Genomic DNA, 25,974 nt, shown 5'->3' with positions numbered 1-25,974 from the left:
GATTGAAAAGTGGCAAGTCTATACAGAGCAGATTTCAAACGACAAATTAATTTTTGCATTGCTTCTCTGTAGGAGGAGTTGTTGGCAGCTGACACTGTTGCTCAGAGAGACAAGGCAAGAAAAGAGTTATTTGACTCGATAGATTTGTTTTGCCAAGAAGTGGATTTGATACCTTTTCAAGAGCAAGAAACATCATTACAGGTATTGAAATTCTGTTGAACTAAATGAAGTAGTTTGTTTTCAATTTTTTGCCGCTGTTGTAAACCGTACCTAGCTTTAAGTTATGTTGCCGCTCAAGAGAAGTCTATAATATGGTTGCAAAATATTCTGTACCCAATCTTGGCAAAGATTTATAAGTAAAATTTGAGGGCAGAAAAGAAGGGTCAGTTGTATTTTTATGTATTTTACTACACCCTCCCTCACTAAAAATAATTGACAACCATGCACTTCATGTTTGTTAAGAGGAGACCATAAAAATGTTAGAACCTTTGATGTGTTTTAATACACGGTTTTAGAGTCTTCTGACTTCTAAATGAAATGAAATTTGTTCACAATTTATCTGTGAAGAGTTTCTACAAGACGACACTGGCATAGCTCTTTACGTTTTTCCAATGAAAGTGAATCAGTCTTGTTCTTCTCTTTCAGCATGTACTTAACCAGCTTCAAGAGCAAGAAGGTACGTACTGATACATGATTTGATGACAGTACAGTAAATCACCTTATTAATATCATCCCCTCGTCATTACACCCTCTCTCTCAGTAGGCCTAAACAAAGTTTCAATCAGTTAATTGCTATGCTCCCCCTAGGGCTGTTAATACAGTAAAAATCCGCGTGTAAGAACCTACATTTCTGGAAGTCTAGCAAAATAGATTCTTGTATTTTGGGGTAGTTATTGGCAATTTAAGCTTGGTAGATTCTTAATTAGGTTCTTAATTTCTATGAAAGAAATATAATTGTTGATTACCAGAAAAATAAACGAATAAACTGTGTTTAGCCCTTACATTTACAGTATTTTTTTGTAATATAAGTTTGCAATCTCAAAGTCACACTGCTTGGTTAAAACGTTTATCATAATTTAGCTGTGGCCCACATATAAGAACCGCTGCTCGATCTTACTTGTCTGAACGGGTTGTTATCTTTTGTTTATTAAATGGCAAATTTCTGCCAACATGTTCTTAAACCACTAGGTTGTTACACGCCGGTTTTTACTGTATTTCGGGGTTTTAATGGCCTAATAGTGAATGTCGCACTGTTGGAGCAAAATGTAAAGGTTTTTAGTGGCTTTAAAAAAATATCTTAATCATATTATTACTGTCCATGACAGACGAGGATTTGAAAACGGTTTTAACAAGAAATTAAACGCTAGAGGATTTTTTAAAAACTATTCTAGAACTCTCTGAAAAACAAACCGACGACGTTTCCGCGCTGCTTTACGCCATTGTCCAGTCAAGAAAGTAAATATATAAAGAAAAATATGAAACAATAGATGAAATATTTGTGGGTCCTATGCCGTATAATTTAGAAAAAAAAGAACAAAAGAAAACGAAAATGAAAATATATATATTTGTGTAAAAACTCTAAAAAAGAATGACTGTGTCAAGTAAAATGCTTGGCGCCAATGGAGTGTTTCTGCGTGTTTAACGAAGACTTGATGTCCTTAATGAATAGCATTAAACTGTCAAACTTGCTTTTACATTTCAACAAGACTAAAGAGATGTAAATAACTGCTTTGTGCAAACCATGCTACGTCTCGAGATGATTCCCTGCGGCAGAGTAACGATGTTTTTTGATATGTTGATGTAAGTGTCGGGCAGTAAAGTCGACATCATTTGTATCACACAAATTAACTCAAATGAATAAACAACGCATTGCGTGCTGACGACCGGGAGCTTGTTTTCCTTTACGGTCAAGGTTTTTTGATAGTTTTCCGCCTGTAAAAACGGGTTTCACGCTGACATCAATCCTAGATGCTAGAGAATGGATTTCTTTGCGAACACGATTGGCTGATCGCTGATCTTTGAAAGGCAGTGTTATGCTACCACCAAAGTCAAGTTATTTATCACAATAGTAAAGATCTCTCCGTACTGTGTAAAGAGATTTAAACTGGTGAATATATTTAAATTTCAGATGCTCTTGATAGCTGTAGTACAGACCCAGATCTTGAAGTAGCTGTTGAAGCCTACGAGGAATGGCTGGTATGAGAATCTGTGTGTGTGTGTGTTTGTCAGTTTTCGTCTTCATCTCATCTTAACCTTTGCTCTTTGAAGTAATACAGACTAAAGAGAGTGATTCCATCGTCATATGTTGCCTGTGAATATCTTTTTCAATTTATGGTATTATGGGCATAATCGTATCTATAGAGACCTTTAGATCCACGTTTACCGCAAACGTCAAACTGCGGTTTGAGGTTAGACGTTTGCCGTTCGCCATTCGGGCGTAAACAGATTTAGATTGAAGTCAATTGGAGCAAATAGAAATCATCCTGTCAATACAGTAGAAATTGTCAAAATAACGCCTAATTTGAAAAAAAGGAAATGTTTTCTAGTATGTGTAGTTTTCTAAAGAACTAAAGCATCATAAAACACACATTCGACTTAAGCCGCCGCCATATTGGATTTCCACTTAGGATAAGTGCCTTTCTTCAAATAACAACAAAAGGCTAGGTAATTGCTTATTTGCCTGAAACACTCATCCGATTTGTAGAAAAAGGGTCACTTTATTCGATTTCGGCATTTGTACGTGGCATAAAATACAATTCAAGGCAATAAAGTTTGTGGTAAATGACTTACGTGAAAACCTACTTCTTGACGTTCAAAACGCGAGTCGAAAACCTCAAACGTGACGTCTGGCTCTGGTCACGTGATCCCTAGCGGTTAGCCGTTCACGGGAAACGTGAATCTAAAGGTGTCTTATAACAAAATTCTCGATCGTGATTGGTTCTCCGCGCGCCTATTTGTCACATAATCGGCGCGCGATCACGTGGGTGTCCAATTACAGGTATCCAATTTGAACTTTTGTAATTGGATACCTGTAATGGATACCCACGTGATTCGCGCTTCAATCCACCGTAGGAAAAAAGATGGCGGATGTACATTTTACCACGAGGCCTTGCGAACCTAACACAGCCTAAAAGGCACAAAGAAAAACGAATTTTTACAATATATGTCCCTGTACTAAGGACATTAAGTAGCCTAGGTTTGAAGATTGTATAACGTTTCTGTACGTTTTTATGAACGTTGTTAATGTTTTCGTCCGCTAAGAACTATGGGTAAATGTACCAGTCGCCATCCTTTTTCCTACGGAGGATTACGCGCGCTTTAATGGTTTCCTTGGCAATGTCTCCTACAGTTTTCAAAACTTTTGAAAAGCGCTACAGACGTCTTCGCCTAAAAGAATTTCTCAAAAGACATTTTTATTGCCGAAATTTGTTATAGATGCGACTAATTAGTAATTGGACCTCGTGTCGTACTCGTGTCGTACGCGCTCGTAATTTCAAATCGACCTCCCGCTTCGCGCTCGTCCTATTTTGAAATTACTCGCGCGATTTCTCCCTGAATTCTACTCCACTCGGTCCAATTACTATTACTAATAGGTGTGATGACTTGTAGAGGAGTGGTGGTGCAATGTTTAGGGTGCTGGACTCCATATCCAGCGGTCCAAAAAGGTTGAACTCTGGCTGCAGTCACTGAGTTGTGTTCTTAATCAATAAACTTTACTTTCCGACTCGCTCTCTCCACCCAGGAGTACAGTAAACACCCACATATAAGAACCTAGAATTTTGGAGGTCAAGCTGCACAGGTTCTTATATTTTAGGGTAGTTTTTCACAATTCAAGCTGATTAGGTTCTTAATAGGTTCGTATTTTTTTATAAGATATTTAGATTTTGAATCGTCTATATTACACTGTAGCTTTGTGGAAAACATATTTCTAGTGAAACCCAAAAAAATGTAAACCAAAGAAAACATAGACAATAACTTTTTGTCAGATTTTGTTAAAATTCATAATTTAGACTATCATAATTGGAGTCATATTTTTGAATAAGAACTTATTTTTTTTTGCCAGGCTGAACAGGTTCATATATTTTTGGGTGATTAAATGCCAAATTTCAGCCTGTAGGTTCTGAAATCATTAGGTTTTTATATGCGGGTTTTAACTCTATGAGGTTAAGCCTTCCAGAGACTAACATTTCATCGATTGGTTAGTAGTAGTGCATATACTCCTAGTTGCTTCATGGTGCGGAACCAATGATAAGTGCCGCGTTTATGGGCCACCAGGCTTAATGAAGAATTTACCTGTTAAAAACGGACAATTAATTTACGTATTAATGCATTGTTAATGTTAAAGTAGAGATACGAATTTAGGAAAGAGCTTCTTATTCTATTTGTTAAAATCATCATAGCAGAGAAGCCGTCAGGATGTCACAGATGTGAAGCACAGAGTAAACCAGCGCACAGAGGACCTTTCAACGGCACTATCACGTTTACAGTTGGTAGGAATGTTGATCTTGCTTTCATTTACCTTCCGTTTTCCAAAAAAAAAAAATTGTTTGAGAAATAATGTCAAAGTACTTTTTTCGAGTAATATGAATAATCGTGTATGGGGAGCAAACTAGCAAAACTGCACGAATTAAAAATTCTCCTAAAAGCACTGGACTTTATATTGTGTTAAGGTAGCTGAACACAGTTTTTGATACCTGTGTTTCATTCACCTTTTTCTCTGAAACCCTTGATCTCTCGGTCGCCTAAAATGGCAGCAAGCAAGTTAACAACACAAACTTTGGTTTTTTGATGGTTAAGCTGACGTATGTGTCGTTGCCATGGCAACACGAATAAAAATAAACGGGCCTTTAAAATCGGTTTTGTTTATTTGTAGAAAATCTAGTCATTAGATTTTCTTTACAATTTGCATGCAACAAGCTTGTAACGATTCTCACAAGTTAACACCATTTTGCTAATAACTTAACAGAGAGATCTTTAATTATCTCTTGTTGAAGGTTTACTGGAATATCTAGAGTTTCCTTTGTTAAAGTTCAATTATTTTCAATACTCCAGTTACTTATTTCCTAAAGTATTTTCGTGCCAAATTTCGTGAAATTCTAATGAGTGGTTCTCGAGAAATAGGCGTATTTCCGAGAGTGTAAATTTTCATTCAATCGCAATTTCTTGACTTACTACGCATGCGCTGCATTTAACTGGGTTCTTTCGGTAACAAAGAAAAAGCTGAGAATTGCTGAGTTCTTTGCATCATTACCTATTCTAACATATATTTGTGATAAAAGACTAAAGCCATCAATACACTGCGTTCAATTATAGAGAAAAATAGCACATATACTGCGGGTGTTGAGTAAATAAAATGATCGCTCTATTGACGGCATGTTTGTATTTTGCAATCCTTGTGCGCGCGCTGAATTGCATCAACAAAAGCGCGCGCGAAAACTGTGTTCGGCCACCTTAATCGTTGAAAAAAGAGTTTCACTTGCCCAATTTTCTTTAATGCTTATTTTACTAACTTACAAACATAACTTACAATACATGAAAAAGACTGCCTACAATATTTTGCATTGCGTTACTTGCTTACTCACTCACAATACGCAATGATTACTTATTATGGCATAACCTACTTACATATCACGTTACGGAAGGACTTACAATACACTGTAATTACTTACTTACAGAAAAAAATAAACTCGCCACAAATTATTAAGAGACACGCCCTAACTGGTGAGAAAGAATTTCCACTTCTGTTGAAATTCCCTTTCACCATTTAACGTGGTAGCAATATATCTTTCTATCTCGATTTTATCCTGCACTAATGAGATGAAGTCGCTGAAAACAAACATAGTATCATTTAGCGTGTTGATATATAGAACACATTTACTTAGCATTATGAGGTGGTTGAGGGTCAAACGGTGCGTACCGGGACGAGTAATTCCAAATAATACATGTACCTCTGGCTCGGAGGGAAGTAAACTTGCATTACTTCCGGTAGAATACCAACTTTAGAACTTAACGCAAATGTATGACGCTGGCAGGCAGCTAATAAACAAATGACGTATGTTTTGCCTATCAGAGGGGCAGATATTGCCCCAAATTACGGCAAAAATAAAAAGGTGTCAGCCTGGAGAAAGCGCCACGTCCATGAACAACAACACAGTGCTTGTTCAAAACAGCTCTAAAGCGACACTTACTCAATTGGAAACTCTTTCAGGCCCTGCAATTATCCCAAGACAGCAGTGAAACGGTCAGTATACATGCGTCATTTGGTGATCTTGATGCGATGATCAGTTCTTTGTCTTCAGCAATACAAGACGAAATCGAGAAGTCCCAGGTAAAGGTAACATTTTAATCTAGAAACAAGCAAGTGAAAAAATACATTATGCAGATTTACATGTAGAAACAATATCAGTATTTGTTAGATATGAGTACAGGCTCCTGGCCTGATGATCAACATTCATGAACTTTCTGTATGGTCCCAAATGTAGCTTGTGTGGCGTTATGTAATCAAGAGAACGACGTCAAGAAAGTCACGTGATACGCGAGAGTTCGACCTTGTACTGTTCGTGTTTACAGTCGGTCGATTACTGTATCAGTGACTGTATGTGTTCATAGTCGGTCGGATTATTTACTGTTTCCAGCACAGTAAAGTACAATTCGCTGTTTAAAGCGGACACCACCTTCATCCTACTTATATGAACTTTTGTTTATTGCTTGCCTCTATGATCATTATTTCTCTAGTGTGAACCAGGAATACAGGCATAAAACTTAATCAAAAATCAGTAACCTCTAAGGTGTTAACATCTCCAGTGATCACTACCAAGCAGTAACAGATCTGTTATTTTCACTTAGTTATTTATTGATGCATTTTTTGTCAGGTGTCCGAGGACAAAGAAGCCAAGCAGATTGTTGATTGTGCAATAAAAGCTCTGATCATTGAACTTAAAAGAGAAATGGATGATATTCAGGAACTGAGGTGAACTTGTCAATCAGACATTTAAGTTCATTGGAAACTGTATTGATGATCCACGACAGAATGCAATAATGCATAGTTGCTTTTGAAGGATTACTGTCCAAGTTAAAGGATTTTTAGCAAGTTTTGTTTGGTTACTTCATTGAATATAATCAATCAATAAATCGATCAATCAGTTAATCGATGATTTCTTTGAAACCTCGGTGCAGGGATGCGCTTACATGCCTTTTACTCATGGAAAATTAATGCGTTAGTGGAAGCCATTCCCTATCACTGTTCAACCAAGATCTAAAATTAAACCAATTAAAGACGAGAAGCCCTCTTGAAAAATGTAATTTCGGCTGACGATTGAGGGACGAATTAGTCAGAACCTTTCATTCTGACGGCACGATGGAGAGGCTCGCGGTGTGTGATGGGACGTTTAGGGACTATTTATATAATTAGGCATTTAGCGGGAGATTTAGGTCATTCTAGGTTAGTCAGTCTTCGTGTTTGTCCTCTTTTTTATTATTCTTAAGCTCTTTTTTATAAGAGCTTGTAGCATACATTTGTAAATGTTCTACGTTATTGATTTTGTACCCTTTCCTCGGGGTCTCTTGCTGTTGTATTAGATGAGGAATACGTCTCCACATATTTTTGGCCACATCTAAGAAGTGGTTTTTAGTGGTTTTTCGTATCTGGCATAGTACAGGTTCTAATTATTAGAACCAATAGTTGTGATTTGGAAGGATACAGATTATGTTGCAAGACGGAATACATCTATATCAGATGACTGACTGACGCATCCTCAATAAACTATTCACATTGATTGTCTTCCTTTAGTGCAGTCAGAATAAAGTAAGGCAAGCATTCATAGTTACCAAGTTTTTCAGTCATTTTTTTTTTTTTTTTGTCAGAGATAACTTGGTGCCAAAGTATGAATGTTTACAGGTTAGTGTCAATACTGAATCTCCAGATCTTAGTCTAAGTGAGACGCTTTTGTCATTTATGTTCCTGGTGAGAGTTATAAATGTTGTTGTGTGATATATCTGCAATGATGATGGAGCTTGGACAACAGCAGTGAAACATGTCGCCTGTTCCCCTGTTGTTACCAGACAGGCTACAGAACAATGGTTATGATGATATTTTGTTGAAGCTTAGTGTCAGGAAAAATGAGAAGTGGAAGTCCAGTGAGGACTTCTGGACTCCTTCCTTGGTAAAACCACGCCTAATATGCCACAACTCTGAGAATGACAGAGTGCGAAATGGAAAAAAAAAGCAATAGTTTTGGAATAGTGAAAACAAAACTGCACATGTACGTTGATTGTTTTCTAGGTCACCATTCTTTGATTTCATAGTTCATTTCACCTCATTTTGTAACTTTTTGTAATACTTCTCTCTGTTACTTTTAATTTTTGATTGATTGTGATGATGTTATCACAGACTGATATCAGTCCATGGCTTGAGGCTAAGCCTGATCTGACAAATGTGGAAGACGTCAGAACAGCAATCGAAAGTCTACGATTACGACTTCGTCAAAGGCTGGCAGACAAGAAGGGCTTGGAAGAGGTTGGTTTAAAGTATACAATAACATGGAAAGTCGACTGAAATACAAGCTACAAACTGTTTGGAGGGTCTACAACAATTTTATTTTCCTAGATATGGCTTATGCCGGGCAGGAGGGAGGAAAAATCAAAATAAAGACAAGCAGATAATTTTCTAGTGTGAGAAATTCCCAGTCTGTAACCACCATGGCTGACATTCCCATACACCCATGCTTAAAATGAGCAATTTGTGGAAGCACGAGCTAACAAACCTTCTAGTTAGCCTTTACCCAAATACCCATAGTTTTGTAAACTACGGATGCAAAGTTTCAAAAATTGTCCCAAATCCACGTAAGGTTGTAAGTCTTGTGATAGACAGTCAGTAACGTGACTGTGTAATATATACATTATTTTAACATTAAAATCTCATTATTATGATCAATATCTGATGTGGAGATGATCTTTCTTATAACTATTTTGTAAGAGTGGAGTAACATTTAAGTCATGGTAATCCTTTGTCGTATTTTATAGCAGAATGAAAAAGAAAGTGCTGAAGAACTGCAACAGGTAGTTTTATGCTCTTGAAACGAGCTAGGAAAGAAAACTTCTCAAACCTTTCTCACCATCTATACCCAAAAGTATTCACTTCATCATAATCAAACAGTTATAACTTATAAAGCATCCAAATATGTTAATTTTAACGGCAATCTTGTCATGTGCCAATCATGACGTCATGTTATCCCAAAATGACGTCATCTATTTGAAAAAGCCCGCCTAAATTTATTTCCAATTTTTTTCAGTAATTTCAGATAACTATCAAAATGTATGTTCAATAAATAAGACAAATTTATTAAAACACAAGATCTAAAACTGTAAAGATTAGGGATTAAATATTAGAAGAATTGGGAATTAAGGTCTCCATAAAAACCAGAATCTCACTAAAACATATTTTTTAGCTGAAATTATACCAAATTTCGTTAAAACACTCTTTGAAAACATTGATGCCGTAGAAACGTTTAGTCGTACAAAACAAACGATTGACCTACCAAAATGTTTCCTGATATATTTTAGGAAAAACTATTTTAAGGCATTGTTGTTGCTTAATGCCTTTTAATTAAGTAAGATACGTTTGAAATCTGCATGTCCAAGCAGGGTCAAGAAAACTCACGCTCCTTGTAAAATCTAATTTTTGCAATAAAATGTAAAACAAATGTGAAATTTTGTACTGTTGATTTATTTTAGTGGACATGGGACATTGTTGCTGTGTCATGGTCATGTAACTTTTGTGTATCGGCCTCACTTCAATCGAATATTTTTGTTTTAATTTTTTTTTTTACATTATAGGTTGAAAGTGACATTTCTGACATGTATTTGCAACTACACCAACGTTTTGAGGATGAAAATAAATTTTTGGTTAGTACAGCATCTTAGAGCTGCCATGAAGGACCAGCTTTGTTTCACGGGTCCATCTTAAACAGAATCTTAACTAGCTTCACAGATCAGAGCTTGGGCTATTGCTGCATTTACATACCGTATATTCTTTGGCTAATACTTCAATTGAGCACAATCAACTGGTGCTGAAATTTTAACAAACTATTAGAATCAATATTTACTTGTTATAAAATTATATATCTTCTTACGACAGGCGGAATTGGCCAAGTCTACATCAGAACACTTCCCTGAGCTTCCAATAGCTCATCCTGAACTGGGAGTTTCAGGATTTTTGGTAAGGATTTTCAATGTATGCCGTTTCCACTGTACCGTCCTACTAGCTAATGTTCCCTAACTCTAAAATGCAAAAACATACACGTACAAAATGCAAGAACATACATATACAAAATGCAAGGACATACGTATACTAAAGGTCCAATTTCTGAGCACTGTATTCAGAGATACCCTGTAATGGGAGTTTTGCAGCCACCCGTCACCCCGCTGTTGCAGACATTTGCTACAGTACTTGAGCAGCCCGGTTTTGCTGGTTAAATCAGTAAAACAAGCAATGTGCAAAAGAAGACTGTTACATTTTTTAACTTTCTGCTTAGGGGTGCGTTGTATGTTGCGGGGGGGGGGGGGGGGGAGCATTATGTTTTAACCAATTCCAACAAAAAACGGTATTTAAACCGAAGACATTTCAATGTAATATACGCTACACAAATGGATATATCCTTTTGGATGTTATGATCTGTTGACAAGGAATTTGAATGCTTTGCTAACGTAGAAAATTGACATAGCTTTGCTGAGCTCTGGTTTTCTAGCTCTATGTAGAGCAAGAAGTATTTATTTTATCTTACAGACATCTAATGGGCTGGTGAAACCAGGAAGAGAGTTGGAACATTATCCACACTACGACTGTGTTTCTTCTGTTAGCCATGACAAGTGTTCTGTTATCAAGACTGAATTTGCTGGAAGGCCTTGTATATTGAAGGTGTGCCTTTCCAATATTAGATCATTTTGTTTAAGGATATGCTTTATCTCAGTGCGATCACTAGAGTATTGGAGAGTTCCATTCTTATTTATTCAAATGGTAGCAAAAAACGTGGACACGACACAGAAATTACGGATATCGATTTTTCTTATAAAGCCAAAAATGCATTTCTCCTTATAAATGTATGAGCACGTTTCCCCTCAGAGGATATTTCATAGTATTGATTGATGGCATGGACATGACTATGATGACACAGATGAGCACATATAGTATATCGCATGCCTTGCTGAAATGCATACGGTAACTCTTGTTTTATTTACCTGAAGTTTATAAGCTCAATGAGCCGCTGTTAGCCCTTCTTTGGAGCATGATATTGCTTAACGCAATGATTTTTTTGTCATGTAGTTCAGATTCATTCCTTTGATGTGATTATGCAAATAAAGTCTTGTTTGACGTTACACATATATGAAATTCCGGTAACCTCAACCTGTGTTTTACTTCTCAGGAGCTGAATGTAGACAGAGAGTTGGGAGGCACTGAAACTCTGCAAAGAAAAGCTGTTGACTACCACAGTGTTGATAACCCTTTCCTGATGCCCTTGGATGCTTTCTTTGTTACGGTATTTACAATTGTCTAAACGTTTCTTGCGTCTTCTGAAAAAAAAAAAGAAAAGCAGCTTCGAAAATTAAATCATAATTGTCCGTAATATTTCAACAAATCGTGGCAACTACTGACTAGCATTAGGAAGTGCGTGTAGACCAAAAAACGACTGCATGTAATTAAAGTACTTGCGTATTCCAAAACTACTTTAACCAAATACACGTTTATAGTATCTAACATTAGAATTAGTAACGATTAAGACTAGCTAGTTTTTTTGTTATGTTTTTCACTAATAGGGAAACAGGGCATTTGTTCAAATGCCTGTTTTGATGAGTGGTGAAGAATGGCTTGCATCTCATGAGTGCTCGTCGGAGGTAAGCATACATTGACAGTCTGGTAGTTCCTTCTGGTGCCGTATCTTTACCAGAATATTACTCAAGACATAAACAAAACTGAAATTTCGTTTTGTTTATAACCGTTTTAAATGTAAACCTTCTCTGAAGTATGAACCAGAGTACTTCTTGCTTTCCATTTGGGCGGAAGGGGAGGGATGGAGTAGGGGACGGGGGAGGGGTGGAAGAGGGGTGAACGAGTGATCGATGGTGAGGATTTAAGCAACTCAGTGTCTTGCGTTCTTTCACTGGCTTGCTCATGTTGTACCACCCGCGATCTTCCAGACTCTATGTCCCACATCAACATTGGGATTAAGAGGAGACTACAGTGAACTTGACTGCATAAATGCTAACTTGTAGCACAAACAATTCTGAGCGCCAGTTTTATAAGAGGTAAACAGCAACGTGAAATGACCAAATTTTATGTATTTTTGAGAACGAGAAGTACGACGGCTAATTTTTCGTATATCCATTGGGAATTGAATGCTGTCATTACATGTTAAGCTTCAGCAAGTTTTCGAAACGATGGACACACTAGATAGATCTGGGTAATTCGAGAGTAATATTTAAATTCTTTTCAGTTTACTCGACGTTTCTTCGGCCTCGCCACCGTCATTGCTTAAGCTCACTTTTGTTTGGAATGTCCCGTGCTCTCTTTACCGAGGAAGCAAAAAATTAAGTAAAGTACTTTTCTTGCAGGCTATCACGTTGGTTCTGAGAGACATTCTTGATGCTTTGAATTCACTTCATTCGAAAAACATTTGCCACGGCTGTGTGCACCTTCAAAGTGTATTTGTGGAGAAGAGGTCTGGACAGTACAGAGGAGTACTTGACTTTTTTCCGTTTACCGACTCGGTAAGTTTTATTCTGTTGATAACCTGCTGTATTGCTGCAACTTCCAGCGATTTTGTTTCTTGTTGACAAAACGCGGGGAACGTAAATGGGAACAAAAAGCTAAAAAAAGAGGAGAGGAAGGGGGTAACCTGCGATAGACGATGCACAGGCATCCCATTCAAGAGAAGTACCAATACTCCTCGACTCCCAGTGTCTCTATGTTACAGAAAATAGGGTTAAATTGTGGGCTACTTGCATGCACTCACTGATGAGTTGTTCTTTGCATTTCTAGCAATGTAGTCAAACTCAAGATATGAAATTATTTGGAGATTTAATTGTCAAGGTGAGTCAACTGTCATTAATTTGTTAGTTCAACTCTTTGTATGCTATACAATGCACCGTCATTGGAGTTGTGTGATCGAAGGGTCATCTTCAAAAAAAGTTAAACATCTTTTTTTTTTCCTAGTTCGTCGTTTGGTAATCCACCTGAATCCTTATTCTATTTGCTATTTTGTTACCTTTTAAGCCTGTGGCCGTGTAGCCGCACCCACCCCTGGAGAACAAACGGGAGGGGAAAAACGTCTACGTTTCCTTCTTTCGTTTTTCCTCGGGTCGGAGGCAGGGTACGGCTGCACGTAGACTATTAGCTTTGGATATTTTTTCGGCCGCAGCAAAGTGAACGTTTCACTTAAAAATTGAGTTCTTTTGAAAACCTGAAAATAATAGTTTACTAACATAGGGAAACACTAAAGAGATAACAATAAACAATACGGAAAGAGGGATGGTTAAGGATGGAGAAGATTGACACGGATTAAAAACGACGAACTTGAAAAATTTAAGCTTAACCGTTCAAGATGTGCAAACCGTTACGTAGCTCCTTTAATTTGAGGTTTCCGTGATTTGACGGTAATTTAAACTCCACAAAAAAGACTTAATATATCATGACAGCTCTTTAGAGGTCAAGCGTTTGATCATTGAAAATAATAAACACTTTCACATCAAACTACAACAGCTTTCACGGACAGCAAACGTAGGATCTATCGTAACAGCTATTATTTCAAGCTTTGGGATATCTGTACATAAATAGGTTTTGTACCAAAGGTGGAGCGTTGTTTATTTTTCATAACAATTAATGTCAAGACCATCTTTCAGATGAATTTCCCCAACAAGGATCCTACAACGACTTTTTCTCAGTTGACTGAGGTTGGTATAATTCGGAACCACGGAACGATTTAGCATAAACAAAAATAAGGCGAGCGCTAGAATAGCATTCATCGTAATGCTAGTCTATTTAACATGTAAAGTACAATATTTCAACTCTAGATATAATACAGTCATAGTAAGGCAGTGGCTCGAGATGTTTACACTAGAAGTATATTAGCGCACTAATATACTTTTTTATAGCTATTAGAACAAGTTCAATACTCTGGAGTATTTCAGGCCTTCATTAAGGTTAGGCTTCAGGTTTGTTATTTAGTTCTTTAGAGGTTCAATTCAGTTTTTTAAAGGCTGGTATGCAAGAGTCTTAAATTTCTCAACAGTTTACTTCTACTAGCTGTTTAAATGCTGATTCTTTCTTGTCGCAGGACACGGACCTTTTGGCTCTTCTTGGTGACTTGCTTGATACAGACGATGTAGACAGACTTACAGCTCAGCAAACACTACAGCAAGCGTACTTCTGCAAGTGTGTTTGACTTCAAACACTGCCTCGACTCTGGAGTTTTGAACATTTTATTGTTATTGTATAGACAAACTGTTTGCACAAACTTGAACTCTGAAAAACCAGGAAATGAAGTCATCAATATCATCACTGGTGAGGACATGGAAAGTACCCCACGTCAGATGTAATTTCGTATAAATTTTACGAGTGGTATATTTTCCAAAACTGCACGGGCTTTGAGTCGAGTGCTGTTTGAGATAATTAGCTTAGTGACACGTGATAAATACAGGATATTAACATGACCGAGCGGGGCCCGGGTTCGGGGATACGAATGTTATCTTTACATGCTGATGGTGTGAGCAACAGATACCATCGATACGAGAAGATAAAATTCGTATCTCCAAGTGGCCATGTAATGTTCTGTTTATTACATGGTTATTGATGAAACATCAATAGTCTCAGTTATTCTATTCACCAAGGTCTGGACTGTAATCGAAAATGTTGAAATTAACACGATTAACCATTTTAACGAAATCCAAAGATAAAGTACGTTTTCGTCTTAATAAAAAAGTCAAATTCAACTTCAGTGATGTTGAAAGATAGATCATACATTTTCCGTAACCATGACGACATCGATATCCTCACGTGTGAAAGATAAAAATGGTATCTTCACTACGCACGACAAGGAAATTAAATTTCATAACCAAGAAAAATCCCAGTATTAAATCAATATCTGTGTAATGAGATGTGTAAGTAAGTAAACGTGATAGTAAGCAATAGAAGTAACGTGCCGATGATTAAGTGTTGTATGCCATTACAGCGGCTGAAACAAATGTGTGTATATTTAAACTGTGTACATGGAATCCAGTTACTGAGATTTCCGATACAAGTACTTTATGGCATTAAAAAAAAAAAACATTTTTGCCATCTTTGACCAGTATCTTACATCCATCCATAGAACTCCCCCCATCCATGATGTTTATTTTCAGCTGGGACATGAGAAGGAATGCCCAGAATATCCAGTCTTGTGTGAAAAGTGCAACAGAGATAAGATTCCTTGAGCAAAGGTAAAAATTACGTTTCGTTGTGCATGTTTCGTTACGTGTGTTCAGGCGCAGTAAAATGTCTGATTCACAGAGAGGATATTGTTAGTAGGTCATGGTAAATTGTTTGATTCCCCGGGAAACTCCATAATAAAAAGGACGGGGATGCTCGTCGGAAAGTTTAAAAAGAACCCCTAAGACGGGTACCAAGATCCTTATGGGCGTGGCTTAATAATTTTTTGTAAGCCTTCAGAGGTAATAATAATAATAATAATAATAATAATAATAATAATCACTTTATTTAAGTGTCGATGTATTTAGCACTAATGTGCTAATTGGGGACACTGTAAATAAATAAACAAATTACCAATTCTAAAGCAACACATTAACTGACACTTTCATAATTTTCTTGACAGCGATAAAGATGATGTGCTTCGAATACCTTTTACTCGTAAAGTATATTGTCAGATATCTCCTGTCAAATTTTTGGGGCCTCCATACCCTAAAAGGTACCACGCTCAGCGGTGGAACTTTTGAGGCTGAACACCCTGAGAGGTAACAAAACCACCTTAAGCATCCCCGTCCTTTTTCCTTTTTATATGGGAGTTCCGCCCCCCCCCCCCCCCTCCCAGCCCCGGGATTTGATTGTTCCTCGGAACAATGTCAGTCTTTTCTGATAGCTTTTAACACCGATTTTTCTAAGCTTTCTTCGCAGAAATTTCAGTTTTAATTTGCAAATATTTTTGTTACAGTATTCTAAGCACTTTCCGTGCTTCTGACTCAGGATTATATAATTATTCCAGAATATCCGCCGCTTGTAGGATGACTGTAAAACATTCCGTCAATATTCGACAACTAGGAAAAAATTCAGCAATAATCCCCCCACACATCCCCCCTCCGGCAACGCCAGTGGCTTGCGCTCCTCAACTTTCATTTTATTGATCTAACTCTTTGCCAGTTCAGTTTCTTGGGGCCTTTTTCACCTACGAAGCATTGCCAAATGGCAGGAGAAGTATTGTGATCACGTATTTTGTCGCTTTCTGTCCTCTTCACGTAAAAATTTGTCTGATATTAGTGGCTGGCATGGCACTTCGTCCTAACAGAAATATCAACTTTCAAACTGTGTGAACCAAAGGAAAGAAAGTATTGCTATTACATGAAAGGGGCTCCCACATTAGTCAAATTGTTGAAATTGTACTTCGGTCAAAACACGGGAGAATTCCGCTCAGGTTCCGCTACATTTTACACTGTATAGGTCTCGGTTTGGATTTGAAAAGGGCGCGGCGTACTGAGGTTCCATCGTAGTGGGCGTGTGTTATAAGCTGGCATTCTCTAAACTACACAGAATACAGAGCCACTTATTTGCATACCACTGCATGACGTTCATGACTTATTGTACCCTAAAACAACATACTTCGGTTTGGGAAAACAGCTGATGGGGTCTTTCCGTCACGATCTATTGGGTTCAGTCACGTGTCACGTCATTCACGATCGAATAACGATATCATTTCACATAACTTTACTTTTTCTTGTTTCATACCAGCCTAAGGAATCTCCAGATAATGACCTCTTGCGATTTGCGTATATGCCTTGTGATTCTTGTTACCAAGAAGATATAACGTCTTTCAGTAACGCTGGATTTCGTCCGGCATCAGCTAATTTTGAAACGTTTTGTGTAAACCAGTAATAAGGCCCCCCCCCCTTCCCTCCCCATCCACCCCCGGATATAAGGCCACTTAAACCCCCTTATGAAGTTGTCGAAGTTGTTAAAGCCCAGTGCTTGTAGCCGGAATTTTACAGTAATTATTTCCCTGTCGAGCGGAAACTTGAATGTAAGTGTGGGAACGCAATGGTAAATTCAGCAATTTGGATACAGGCAATATGTAATCATCAATGTCATCTACAATTAAATCTACACTGGATTGGACTGAATGGCTAAATAGGGTCGAATGGGCGAAACGAAGCTTAAGCTTGTTGTTTTTGTTGACTGGCGGAGCAAACGCAAACGATGCATCAGGCCGTAACCTCATCACTGAATAGATTAGGCGTTTCAGAACACAGATCTAGACAAGTCGGTGCCTGAAAGGCCGTTCTTGGTTTGTAGGGTCAAGTACATTACAAACAGGTTTTGTTTTGTTTGGAGAATGAATAAGTTGCCAGTAATCGGATACCCGTGTTTGCGCGAAGAACTCTGGGATCGTCAGGGGGCAAACATTGCTAGTTGCTAAAAGGAAATGTATGGCGAAAAGTTGTTTCGAGGTACAAGAAAACGATTTTTGAGAGGGATCAACGCTTTTTCGCCGTCGTTTTTATCGCAAATGGATTTGGGCAATGTTAATATGTGGAATATGTAAGTTTTTCTTTGAATAACCGTGAAATATGTGACCAAATCTACAGATAAACTCCGTTGTTTGCGTGAGGTTTATTGTGAAATTTACATCGCGTAATGGTCTGAAAATATTACAAAATTAATTAGGTATAAATCGAGACGGAGGAATAACCCAGTAAAGCCTTTTAAGTTGTGTACAGGCTACTTTTGGCTTATTTGAAAGCTCAGTCGTACAAATAATACTGGAAATAAGCCCAGTGGCGATCATTGTACTGTCAGGGGTTGATTTAATGACAAATGAGTCCGCGCGACTCATGCTGTGTGGCTACTGTGTTGCTCAAAGCCTTTGTTTTGCTTTTACAAGCACGTATTTCAGTGATTTTCCATTTCTATAACAGATCAAGGGTAGCTCCTTGAATATATCTCTAAGTATTTGTATTTGAAAGTGCCATTTGTGCGTGATTGTGCTTTCCAAAGCTTGGTATTGGCGGTTGAGTAAAATAGCCCGACACAAAGGGTAGTAGTTCATTCTGCAATTTTCGATTTCTGTTTTAGAGCTTCTTTTTTGTCTTAATATTAACTTCTCGGAGGGTCTTTTCTACCATTTGCTCCGGGTAGCCTCTCGAGATCAGGCGTGTATTGAAATTTTCAATATTCTATTCAATGTATTTCACAATAAACCTCACGCAAGCAAAAGGGAGTTTATCGGTAAATTTTTTCTCTTATTTCACGGTTATTCAAACAAAAACTTACATTTTCCATGTATCAAAATTGCCAAAATCAATTTGCGATAAAAGAACGGCGAAAAAGCGTTGATCTCTCTCCAAAACCATGTTTTTGGGCGTCGAAACAACTTTTCGCCATACATTTCCTTCTAGCGACTTGCAATGTTTGCCCCCTGACGATCCCAGAGTTCTTTTCGCAAACACGGGTATCCGGTTACTGGCAACTCGTTCATTGGAATGTACAAAGTCTACGTCCACGAAAACCGCAATTAACTAGGGAATGAAAATTGCTCAAGGAGTATAAAACTTCGTGGGGGTGTCTTCATTTTATTTTCGGTTAACAATCATACACAATTGCTTTAAGTGCGGCTTAAGAGGCATAATTTGAAACAATGAACAAAATTATGAGGTTGCTTGATCTGATGAAGTGTAAAGATTTATCATGTTTATTTAACATAACTTCATGTTTATATTACCAATTCGACGAATGTTAAATATTTCCATTGCAGTTGCAGCGGGGGGTTTTGAATGCCCTCTAAATTGTCTGAATTTGCTGTAAAATATAAGCAAAGTTGGAGTGACATTGTCAAATCATTCCGTCTAAACGCTAAAAAAAATCGATTCTTCACACTTGGCATGCCAAGAGGTGACTTGTGCGCATATATAGTTTTATTGTAATCACCACGCCGTCACTGCACTGATGTTTCCGGGGTTTTTTTTTTTATTATTATTACCTTGAGAACACCCACTTTTGACACAACTAGTGTTGACACTTGCTGACAGCAAGTATTAACCCAAATATCTTATCACATAACTTTGATCTTTTTTTAGGTCCTAGAGGTCTTGCATGCGGACAAATATCAAACAAAACAAACTTATGGGGTCTTTTGGCGAACAAAGGCTACTTTGAATCACATAACAGAAATTACTGCACGTTCATTACAGCATCAATTGCGCATGTGCAAATAACAGGGGCACCCAACGACCGTTTTCTCTCTAATGCTGTTAGATGCTGTTTTAGGCTATCTGGAGTACTTTTAAAGCTCTGTAGGTTAATTTTAGGTTGCACTAAAAAAATTTTATCTGTTCGGATATTCTAGGGGAACTTGAGTATTCTCGAATTTATTAGGGCTTTTTTGTCCATTTCCCGAAAACCTTAGGTCTTATCGCCTTTCCGAAAATGATAGCTGACCTTTTTTCGGTACTCAAAACGACATTTTCAACAGTCCGAAAACAACAGACATTAAATTTCTCATATCACGAAAGTTCGAGGTGCCAATTCTCTCAAGAAAATCAGAGGGGATTAAAGGCCTTCCGAACAGATAATTTACCGAAACGATCCGTTGGGTGCCCCTGAAATAATCAAAATTGCACCTAAAAGTAGACAAACTTGAGAGAAGAATATCATTTCACAGCAAAACGAGCAGCGAAACACACGCACCACTAACATGAGCAGCAGGCCATATCGTTTTGGGCAATGGCTTCCTTCCGACAGGAAAGTTACTGACGAATGGTTAGCCAATTTGATTCAGGAAGTCAAAGTTAAGTCCAAAGATAAGTTAGATTTGATAACGGGTATACATCCACCAGATGAAAATGAAGAAAGCGCCATGGCTGGACTTCGAGCAGCAACTATCGCGGCAGAAGTTAAAGACCTCAATCTACATAAACCAGTTCAAGATTTGTTGGATGCGATACTCTCCGATCCCGAGATCAACATGTTCTTCCATCAAATGTTCTGGCAGCAGTATCTTCTCCTACACACTTCAGAAGGAACAAAAATCCCGTCCTGGCAATTGATGATTATAATCATCGACTGCATCATGACAAAAGCCCCCGAGTTTAACAAGACTGGTTTGGTTGGCTTCCCCATCAATGTCATCTTGAACTGGCCAATGGCTACGACTGCTGGATTTGCTGCCTTCCTGAACGACAAAATCAACCGATTGTTCAAGAATATTCTGAATTACTGGGGAGAGTTCCTGTCAAGTCCAGACTCTTGCTATGTTTTGAGCAAGGATCCCCGACATGGTTGGTTTGGCCACGATGCAATGGAAGCAATGCCGAACTTTGCTAAAGAGTTCAAATGCAACCCGGAGGCAGAGCATTACGGTTTTAAATCGTGGGATGATTTTTTCACCAGAGAGTTTCGCCCAGGAATCCGTCGGGTAGAATCTCCAGATGATGATTCCATTGTTGCGAACGCCTGTGAGTCGGCGCCGTTCAAGATATCTAAAGCCGTGAAAAAGAGGGACTACTTTTGGATAAAGAAGCAAAGGTACTCCTTGGATTTCATCCTGAACATGAGTGACCTGGCCAAGCAATTTTATGGCGGAACCATCTACCAAGCGTTCCTCAGCGCCACCAGTTATCACCGATGGCACAGCCCAGTGTCGGGAACCATTTACAAAACAGAACTCGTGGATGGTTCCTATTACTCTCAAACCCACAACATCAGGGATGACCCTGCATCACCCAACATGTCACAAGGATACCTGGCCCAGGTAGCAGCCCGAGGAATTGTCTACATTCAAGCTGACAATCCTGACATTGGCTTGATGTGTTTCGTCTCAATCGGCATGTCAGAAGTGTCTTCCAACGACATCACTGTCAAAGTAGGGGATAGAGTGAAGAAGGGCGATCAGCTCGGTATGTTCCATTTTGGTGGGTCCACGCATTGTCTCATATTCCGCCCTGAAGTGAACGTCGAGTTTGATACGCGAGATCAAACACCCGGTCTGGATACAGACAATATTCCAGTTAAAGCTAAAATTGCGAAAGTACATCCCGCACACAAATAGGAGTGAGGATTGTGCCGGAACATTGAACTGTGATTTCATGTGTTAGTTTAGATTGTTATTTTTTACGTTAATCAATTGAAATCGCGAGTCTGGCTTTCCGAGAAGTTTTAGTAGCCTCACAAGCACAAAAACACTCTTAAAGTAATGTCATGACTCGCTTCTAAAGCCATCTTAATACTACTGTTAAGAACATTGCTTTTGGCATGAAATGTGGGAAGCGAGGAATATATGTTAAGACCTTTATATTCGTTATTTACTCCTTGTTATGGCTGCTTGTCAGGGGAATTGGAAACTTCTTTAGGCAAGGACAAGACATTTAAAGGCGCTTGCACTTTATAATTAATATGCACATCGGTAGCTACTTTCTCCGAGCACTTGTTCAGTCATTCGGAACGAGCTAATTAGAATTTGTTAGGGAAGCTTCAGCCAGTATTTTTCCACCTAGTCCAGAAACACGTCAGAGAAAAATGAACGGTTCGAAGAAGTTTTCGTTTATGCGGTATAGATCTTTCGGCTAGGAGCCCATCATGTCCATCATATATAGGCTCTGAGCTCCTGCCTTCGGCTCAAAATTGCAATAAACGTTAAATTTAAATGCATGTTTTCGTAGCACGAGCATGTGTAATAATGGAAACGAAGCAGTTAATCGAACGTTTCCTTGAGTTCGTATTTTGTCTGAAAATGACTAGATACGATGGTTTTACAGGTTAAGGAACGTTAGTTAAGATTCTGTACATTGGCCCATTAGTTAATATGCAGGGCTATATCGAAGGAAAATTTGCAGATGTAATGAGCTTCAGCTATTTTGTTTATCCTTTTGTAAGTCATTCGGCTATTTTTAATTATCAGGATTTATTGTAGTTATTTGGCCATCTTTGTGGTTAAATCGTCTTGAAACAGAATGAAGCTTGTAGGGGGTTGCAATACAGTATGCACGTTGATAACAAAAACAACACAGTGTCATGGGGTATTAACACAACTGTCGTATCATATTTACCTTAGCGTGTTAGTTAATTTATTGCTGAGTATTTAGAGTTGTAGGCGTGTAATAAGACTTTTTAGCCAATGAGAATTGTCTATTTGAAGGTGTACCAGACAACAAAAGGTTGTTTCTTTTGGCCAATCTTTTCGCTAAGGAATTGTGTTGCAGTGATTCTGAAGAGTAAATCTTGGTGAAATTGTGAAAAGTGTGGACGTTTGTCTTGCTCCCAGATATGTAAAACCTTGCAGTATCCACATTTTACAGCTCTGTTTGAAAAATTGCATGCTATGTGGAAATAAAGATCTTTGTCTTGTAGATTAATTTAGATGCTATTGAACATCATTTGTTTTGTTTTGCAGTCATATGATATGATATCTCAGATGATATCTATTGTAACAGGGTATACTGAGAGCTTTTACTCGGCTATCTTTAAAACGGGGAACGGGGAATCGGGGAATCGGGGAATGGGGGAATGGGGGAATGGGAGAATGGGAGAATGGGAATGGGGAATCTTTAAAATGGGGAATCTTTAAAAACGGGAATCTTTAAAATGGGGAATCTTTAAAAGCGGGAATCTTTAAAACGGGGAATCTTTAAAAGCGGGAATCTTTAAAAGCGGGAATCTTTAAAAGCGGGAATCTTTAAAACGGGGAATCTTTAAAAGCGGGAATCTTTAAAACGGGGAATCTTTAAAAGCGGGAATCTTTAAAACGGGGAATCTTTAAAAGCGGGAATCTTTAAAACGGGGAATCTTTAAAAGCGGGAATCTTTAAACGGGGAATCTTTAAAAGCGGGAATCTTTAAAACGGGGAATCTTTAAAAGCGGGAATCTTTAAAACGGGGAATCTTTAAAAGCGGGAATCTTTAAAACGGGGAATCTTTAAAAGCGGGAATCTTTAAAACGGGGAATCTTTAAAAGCGGGAATCTTTAAAATGGGGAATCTTTAAAGGCGGGAATCTTTAAAACGGGGAATCTTTAAAAGCGGGAATCTTTAAAACGGGGAATCTTTAAAAGCGGGAATCTTTAAAATGGGGAATCTTTAAAAGCGGGAATCTTTAAAATGGGGAATCTTTATTAAAAGCGGGTGATTTCTTGTCAACCACTGTTTTGACTTTCCGTCCTTGTTCCTGGTTTTTGTGATAAAAACGGCTTCAAACGACCCTTCCCCTATCACATCTTGTTCGCCGAGATCATTCCACTTAAACTGTGGAAGACCTTCAAAGCGACCGATTCTTTCTTCTTTAAAGTGAATGCAATGGGCACTTTGAAATTGTCTTCGCATGACTGCATGGCGTAGAAAGAGGTATCATTAAGCACGCAATGACGGATTATACGCGAAATTCGCCGTCACATCGTTCGGGCATCGAGCATGGAATTGCTTTATTGCCGGTTTTCAGTGTCATGCAATTCAAAATAAACAAAATAAAAATGAAAACAGTTCAAACGATTAAGTCTAGAATCTTGAAGAGAAAGAAGGTAAATATGCAATGACTTTCGCTAAGATTCAGGTCACAGCAATGTTTCTTACGCAAGGGCTATCTTTAAAACGGGGAACGGGGAATCGGGGAATGGGAATGGGGAATGGGGAACGGGGAACGGGGAATCTTTAAAATGGGGAATCTTTAAAAGCGGGAATCTTTAAAATGGGGAATCTTTAAAAGCGGGAATCTTTAAAATGGGGAATCTTTAAAAGCGGGAATCTTTAAAATGGGGAATCTTTAAAAGCGGGAATCTTTAAAATGGGGAATCTTTAAAAGCGGGAATCTTTAAAATGGGGAATCTTTAAAAGCGGGAATCTTTAAAATGGGGAATCTTTAAAATGGGGAATCTTTAAAATGGGGAATCTTTAAAATGGGGAATCTTTAAAATGGGGAATCTTTAAAATGGGGAATCTTTAAAATGGGGAATCTTTAAAATGGGGAATCTTTAAAATGGGGAATCTTTAAAATGGGGAATCTTTAAAAGCGAGAATCTCTGGGAATTATTATTCATTGTAATTATATCGCACGCTAAAGCATATATGTTTAGCGGGCTACTTAAGCGGTCCAAATCTCGATTCTTACTCTTTGAGATCTGCTACACCGACCGAAGAATTGATCCGCCTGAAGAATTGAACTCCGGACTGTGACGTTTTTAAATCGAGTTTCGCAGCGATAGATATTTGTCCTAGCGTTATCAAGAACTACTGGAAAGACATGCTACTTAACGACAAAAATATGGCACGCACAATGGGTTCTTGGTTTTGTGATAGACTACGCTTGAATTGGCGGCCGAGAGAGCTGTAATGTTTGTTAAAAAGGTGATGTACTTCATGGAAATTGGCTATCTGAACAGTATTAGAAAAAGTACTATTGTAATGATTATGATTTTCTCACGCTTTTGTGGCAAACTCAGTGACAGATGTTTCTGCTGGTTTCCGGCCAGCATGGCGTCTCCATACAAATCTCTTTAAATGTGGTAAAAAGTTTAAGTGTAAAATGGGGTTGACTAGCCTACACGACTTCTACGGTTCGTGACATTTGTACATTTGCCGTTCTCTGTTCGGTCACTCGACCTTTCTTGTCGCTTCACTCGTGTTCATGAAGGGCACTTCATGTTGTGTAATAAGGAGGAATTTTAAGTGAAGTTGAGCCGTTAGATCGTGCTATGGCAAACTTTTTTATAGGTCATAGGTCTGCGTGTTATCTGCATGTCGACTCGTTGAGTTTGACACCTCTGTAATTTGCCGTGTGTTTTTGCATTTTTTAGGCTCATTTCTATTGCAAGATATGCTTTTATAAGCTAAGGCGTTTGATAACGGCTTCCGGCACTAACATTTTGCTGGATCAATAATAGCAAACTTTAAAACAAACTTTTAAAGTGTCTGCATGATCCTTCCGTTGTTTGTCTGTTCCGGTTTGTTTTGCAAAATTTGGGAAAATTTTTGTCTAATGTGCTAATGTCCGTTTCATAATTATAGTGACATTATAGAAAATTCATGTCACGGGGCCTTTTTTTGGGTTATAAGCATTTAAATCTAACCGATTATAGTGTTGCTTTAGTACTCTGTTACTTGAAGAAAAAGACATGAATTTTATAACAAATAACTAGGTATTCGTTTGATACGTTTGGTTTAGCGTAAACTGCAAAGGACTGGTATTATTGATTCATCAAGGTATGAATGCTGGAAATACTATCCGCGGAAATAATTAGCCGCCACCTAAGAAGCAGGCGTTTCGTTATGTCACATACGCAATGCGTCGTATGGCACGCTAAAGAGGTGAAATGGTTTCCTACGAAAGGTCTAACACGACATAAGGGCAGGACCTTTGCAGTTAGCATAACTTAGGGGAAAAAAACGCATTTGTCTATTTTGTCATTTTAGGCAATGTTTTTTTAAGACCGCGTGCAAAGAAAAAAGATAACACTATCATGGCCATCTATAATACGTTCCTGCGTAGGCAATCACATTGCATAGATGTCATTTGGTCACGCACTCACAACATAGACGCTTAGTTTGCATGGTGCTAGTTATTTAGTTGAATTACATTTCGTGTTCTGTTCGGTTATCAGCAACGTTCTTGTTCGTTAATTATAATAATTTGTAAATTTCAGTGATGTATAAGAAAAGCTGAAAACACGAGTTTTCTTCTTGAGGACAATTTAATGCGGACTTGTTTTAATGAAGAATATGTTATTTATTTGTTTCTGGG

At 38.1% G+C, this 25,974-nt stretch overlaps 2 protein-coding genes across 3 annotated transcripts in view; both read left to right on the top strand.

Annotated features, from left to right (window-relative positions):
- The window catches only part of LOC110050913 (uncharacterized), a 54,731-nt gene extending 38,902 nt beyond the window's left edge, over positions 1 to 15,829 (top strand). For both annotated transcript variants that reach the window (XM_089276956.1, XM_089276957.1), the window contains 18 exons: positions 73 to 201; positions 646 to 676; positions 2,129 to 2,196; positions 4,401 to 4,490; positions 6,209 to 6,328; positions 6,873 to 6,970; positions 7,864 to 7,897; positions 8,390 to 8,515; positions 9,022 to 9,057; positions 9,835 to 9,903; positions 10,136 to 10,216; positions 10,784 to 10,915; positions 11,421 to 11,534; positions 11,812 to 11,889; positions 12,607 to 12,762; positions 13,034 to 13,084; positions 13,894 to 13,944; positions 14,328 to 15,829. In XM_089276956.1, coding sequence (XP_089133082.1) covers positions 73 to 201; positions 646 to 676; positions 2,129 to 2,196; positions 4,401 to 4,490; positions 6,209 to 6,328; positions 6,873 to 6,970; positions 7,864 to 7,897; positions 8,390 to 8,515; positions 9,022 to 9,057; positions 9,835 to 9,903; positions 10,136 to 10,216; positions 10,784 to 10,915; positions 11,421 to 11,534; positions 11,812 to 11,889; positions 12,607 to 12,762; positions 13,034 to 13,084; positions 13,894 to 13,944; positions 14,328 to 14,435 — 1,572 coding nt within the window. In that variant the 3' untranslated portion in view covers positions 14,436 to 15,829. The remainder of the gene's footprint in view (positions 1 to 72; positions 202 to 645; positions 677 to 2,128; positions 2,197 to 4,400; positions 4,491 to 6,208; positions 6,329 to 6,872; positions 6,971 to 7,863; positions 7,898 to 8,389; positions 8,516 to 9,021; positions 9,058 to 9,834; positions 9,904 to 10,135; positions 10,217 to 10,783; positions 10,916 to 11,420; positions 11,535 to 11,811; positions 11,890 to 12,606; positions 12,763 to 13,033; positions 13,085 to 13,893; positions 13,945 to 14,327) is intronic.
- Positions 15,830 to 19,480: 3,651 nt separating this feature from the next.
- Positions 19,481 to 22,602, top strand: LOC149098247 (uncharacterized). The gene has a single exon (XM_089277856.1). It carries the CDS (start codon positions 19,947 to 19,949, stop codon positions 21,297 to 21,299), a length of 1,353 nt encoding a protein of 450 aa, XP_089133982.1. The 5' UTR covers positions 19,481 to 19,946; the 3' UTR covers positions 21,300 to 22,602.
- The last annotated feature ends 3,372 nt before the right edge of the window (positions 22,603 to 25,974 follow it).

This window comes from Orbicella faveolata, unplaced genomic scaffold (genome assembly GCF_042242905.1).
Source record: "Orbicella faveolata isolate gen_17 unplaced genomic scaffold, um_ofav_v1 contig_46, whole genome shotgun sequence".
NCBI lineage: Eukaryota > Metazoa > Cnidaria > Anthozoa > Scleractinia > Merulinidae > Orbicella > Orbicella faveolata.
The sequence above is the reverse complement of the archived record's forward strand: the minus strand, read 5'-3'. Positions and strand labels throughout refer to the sequence as shown.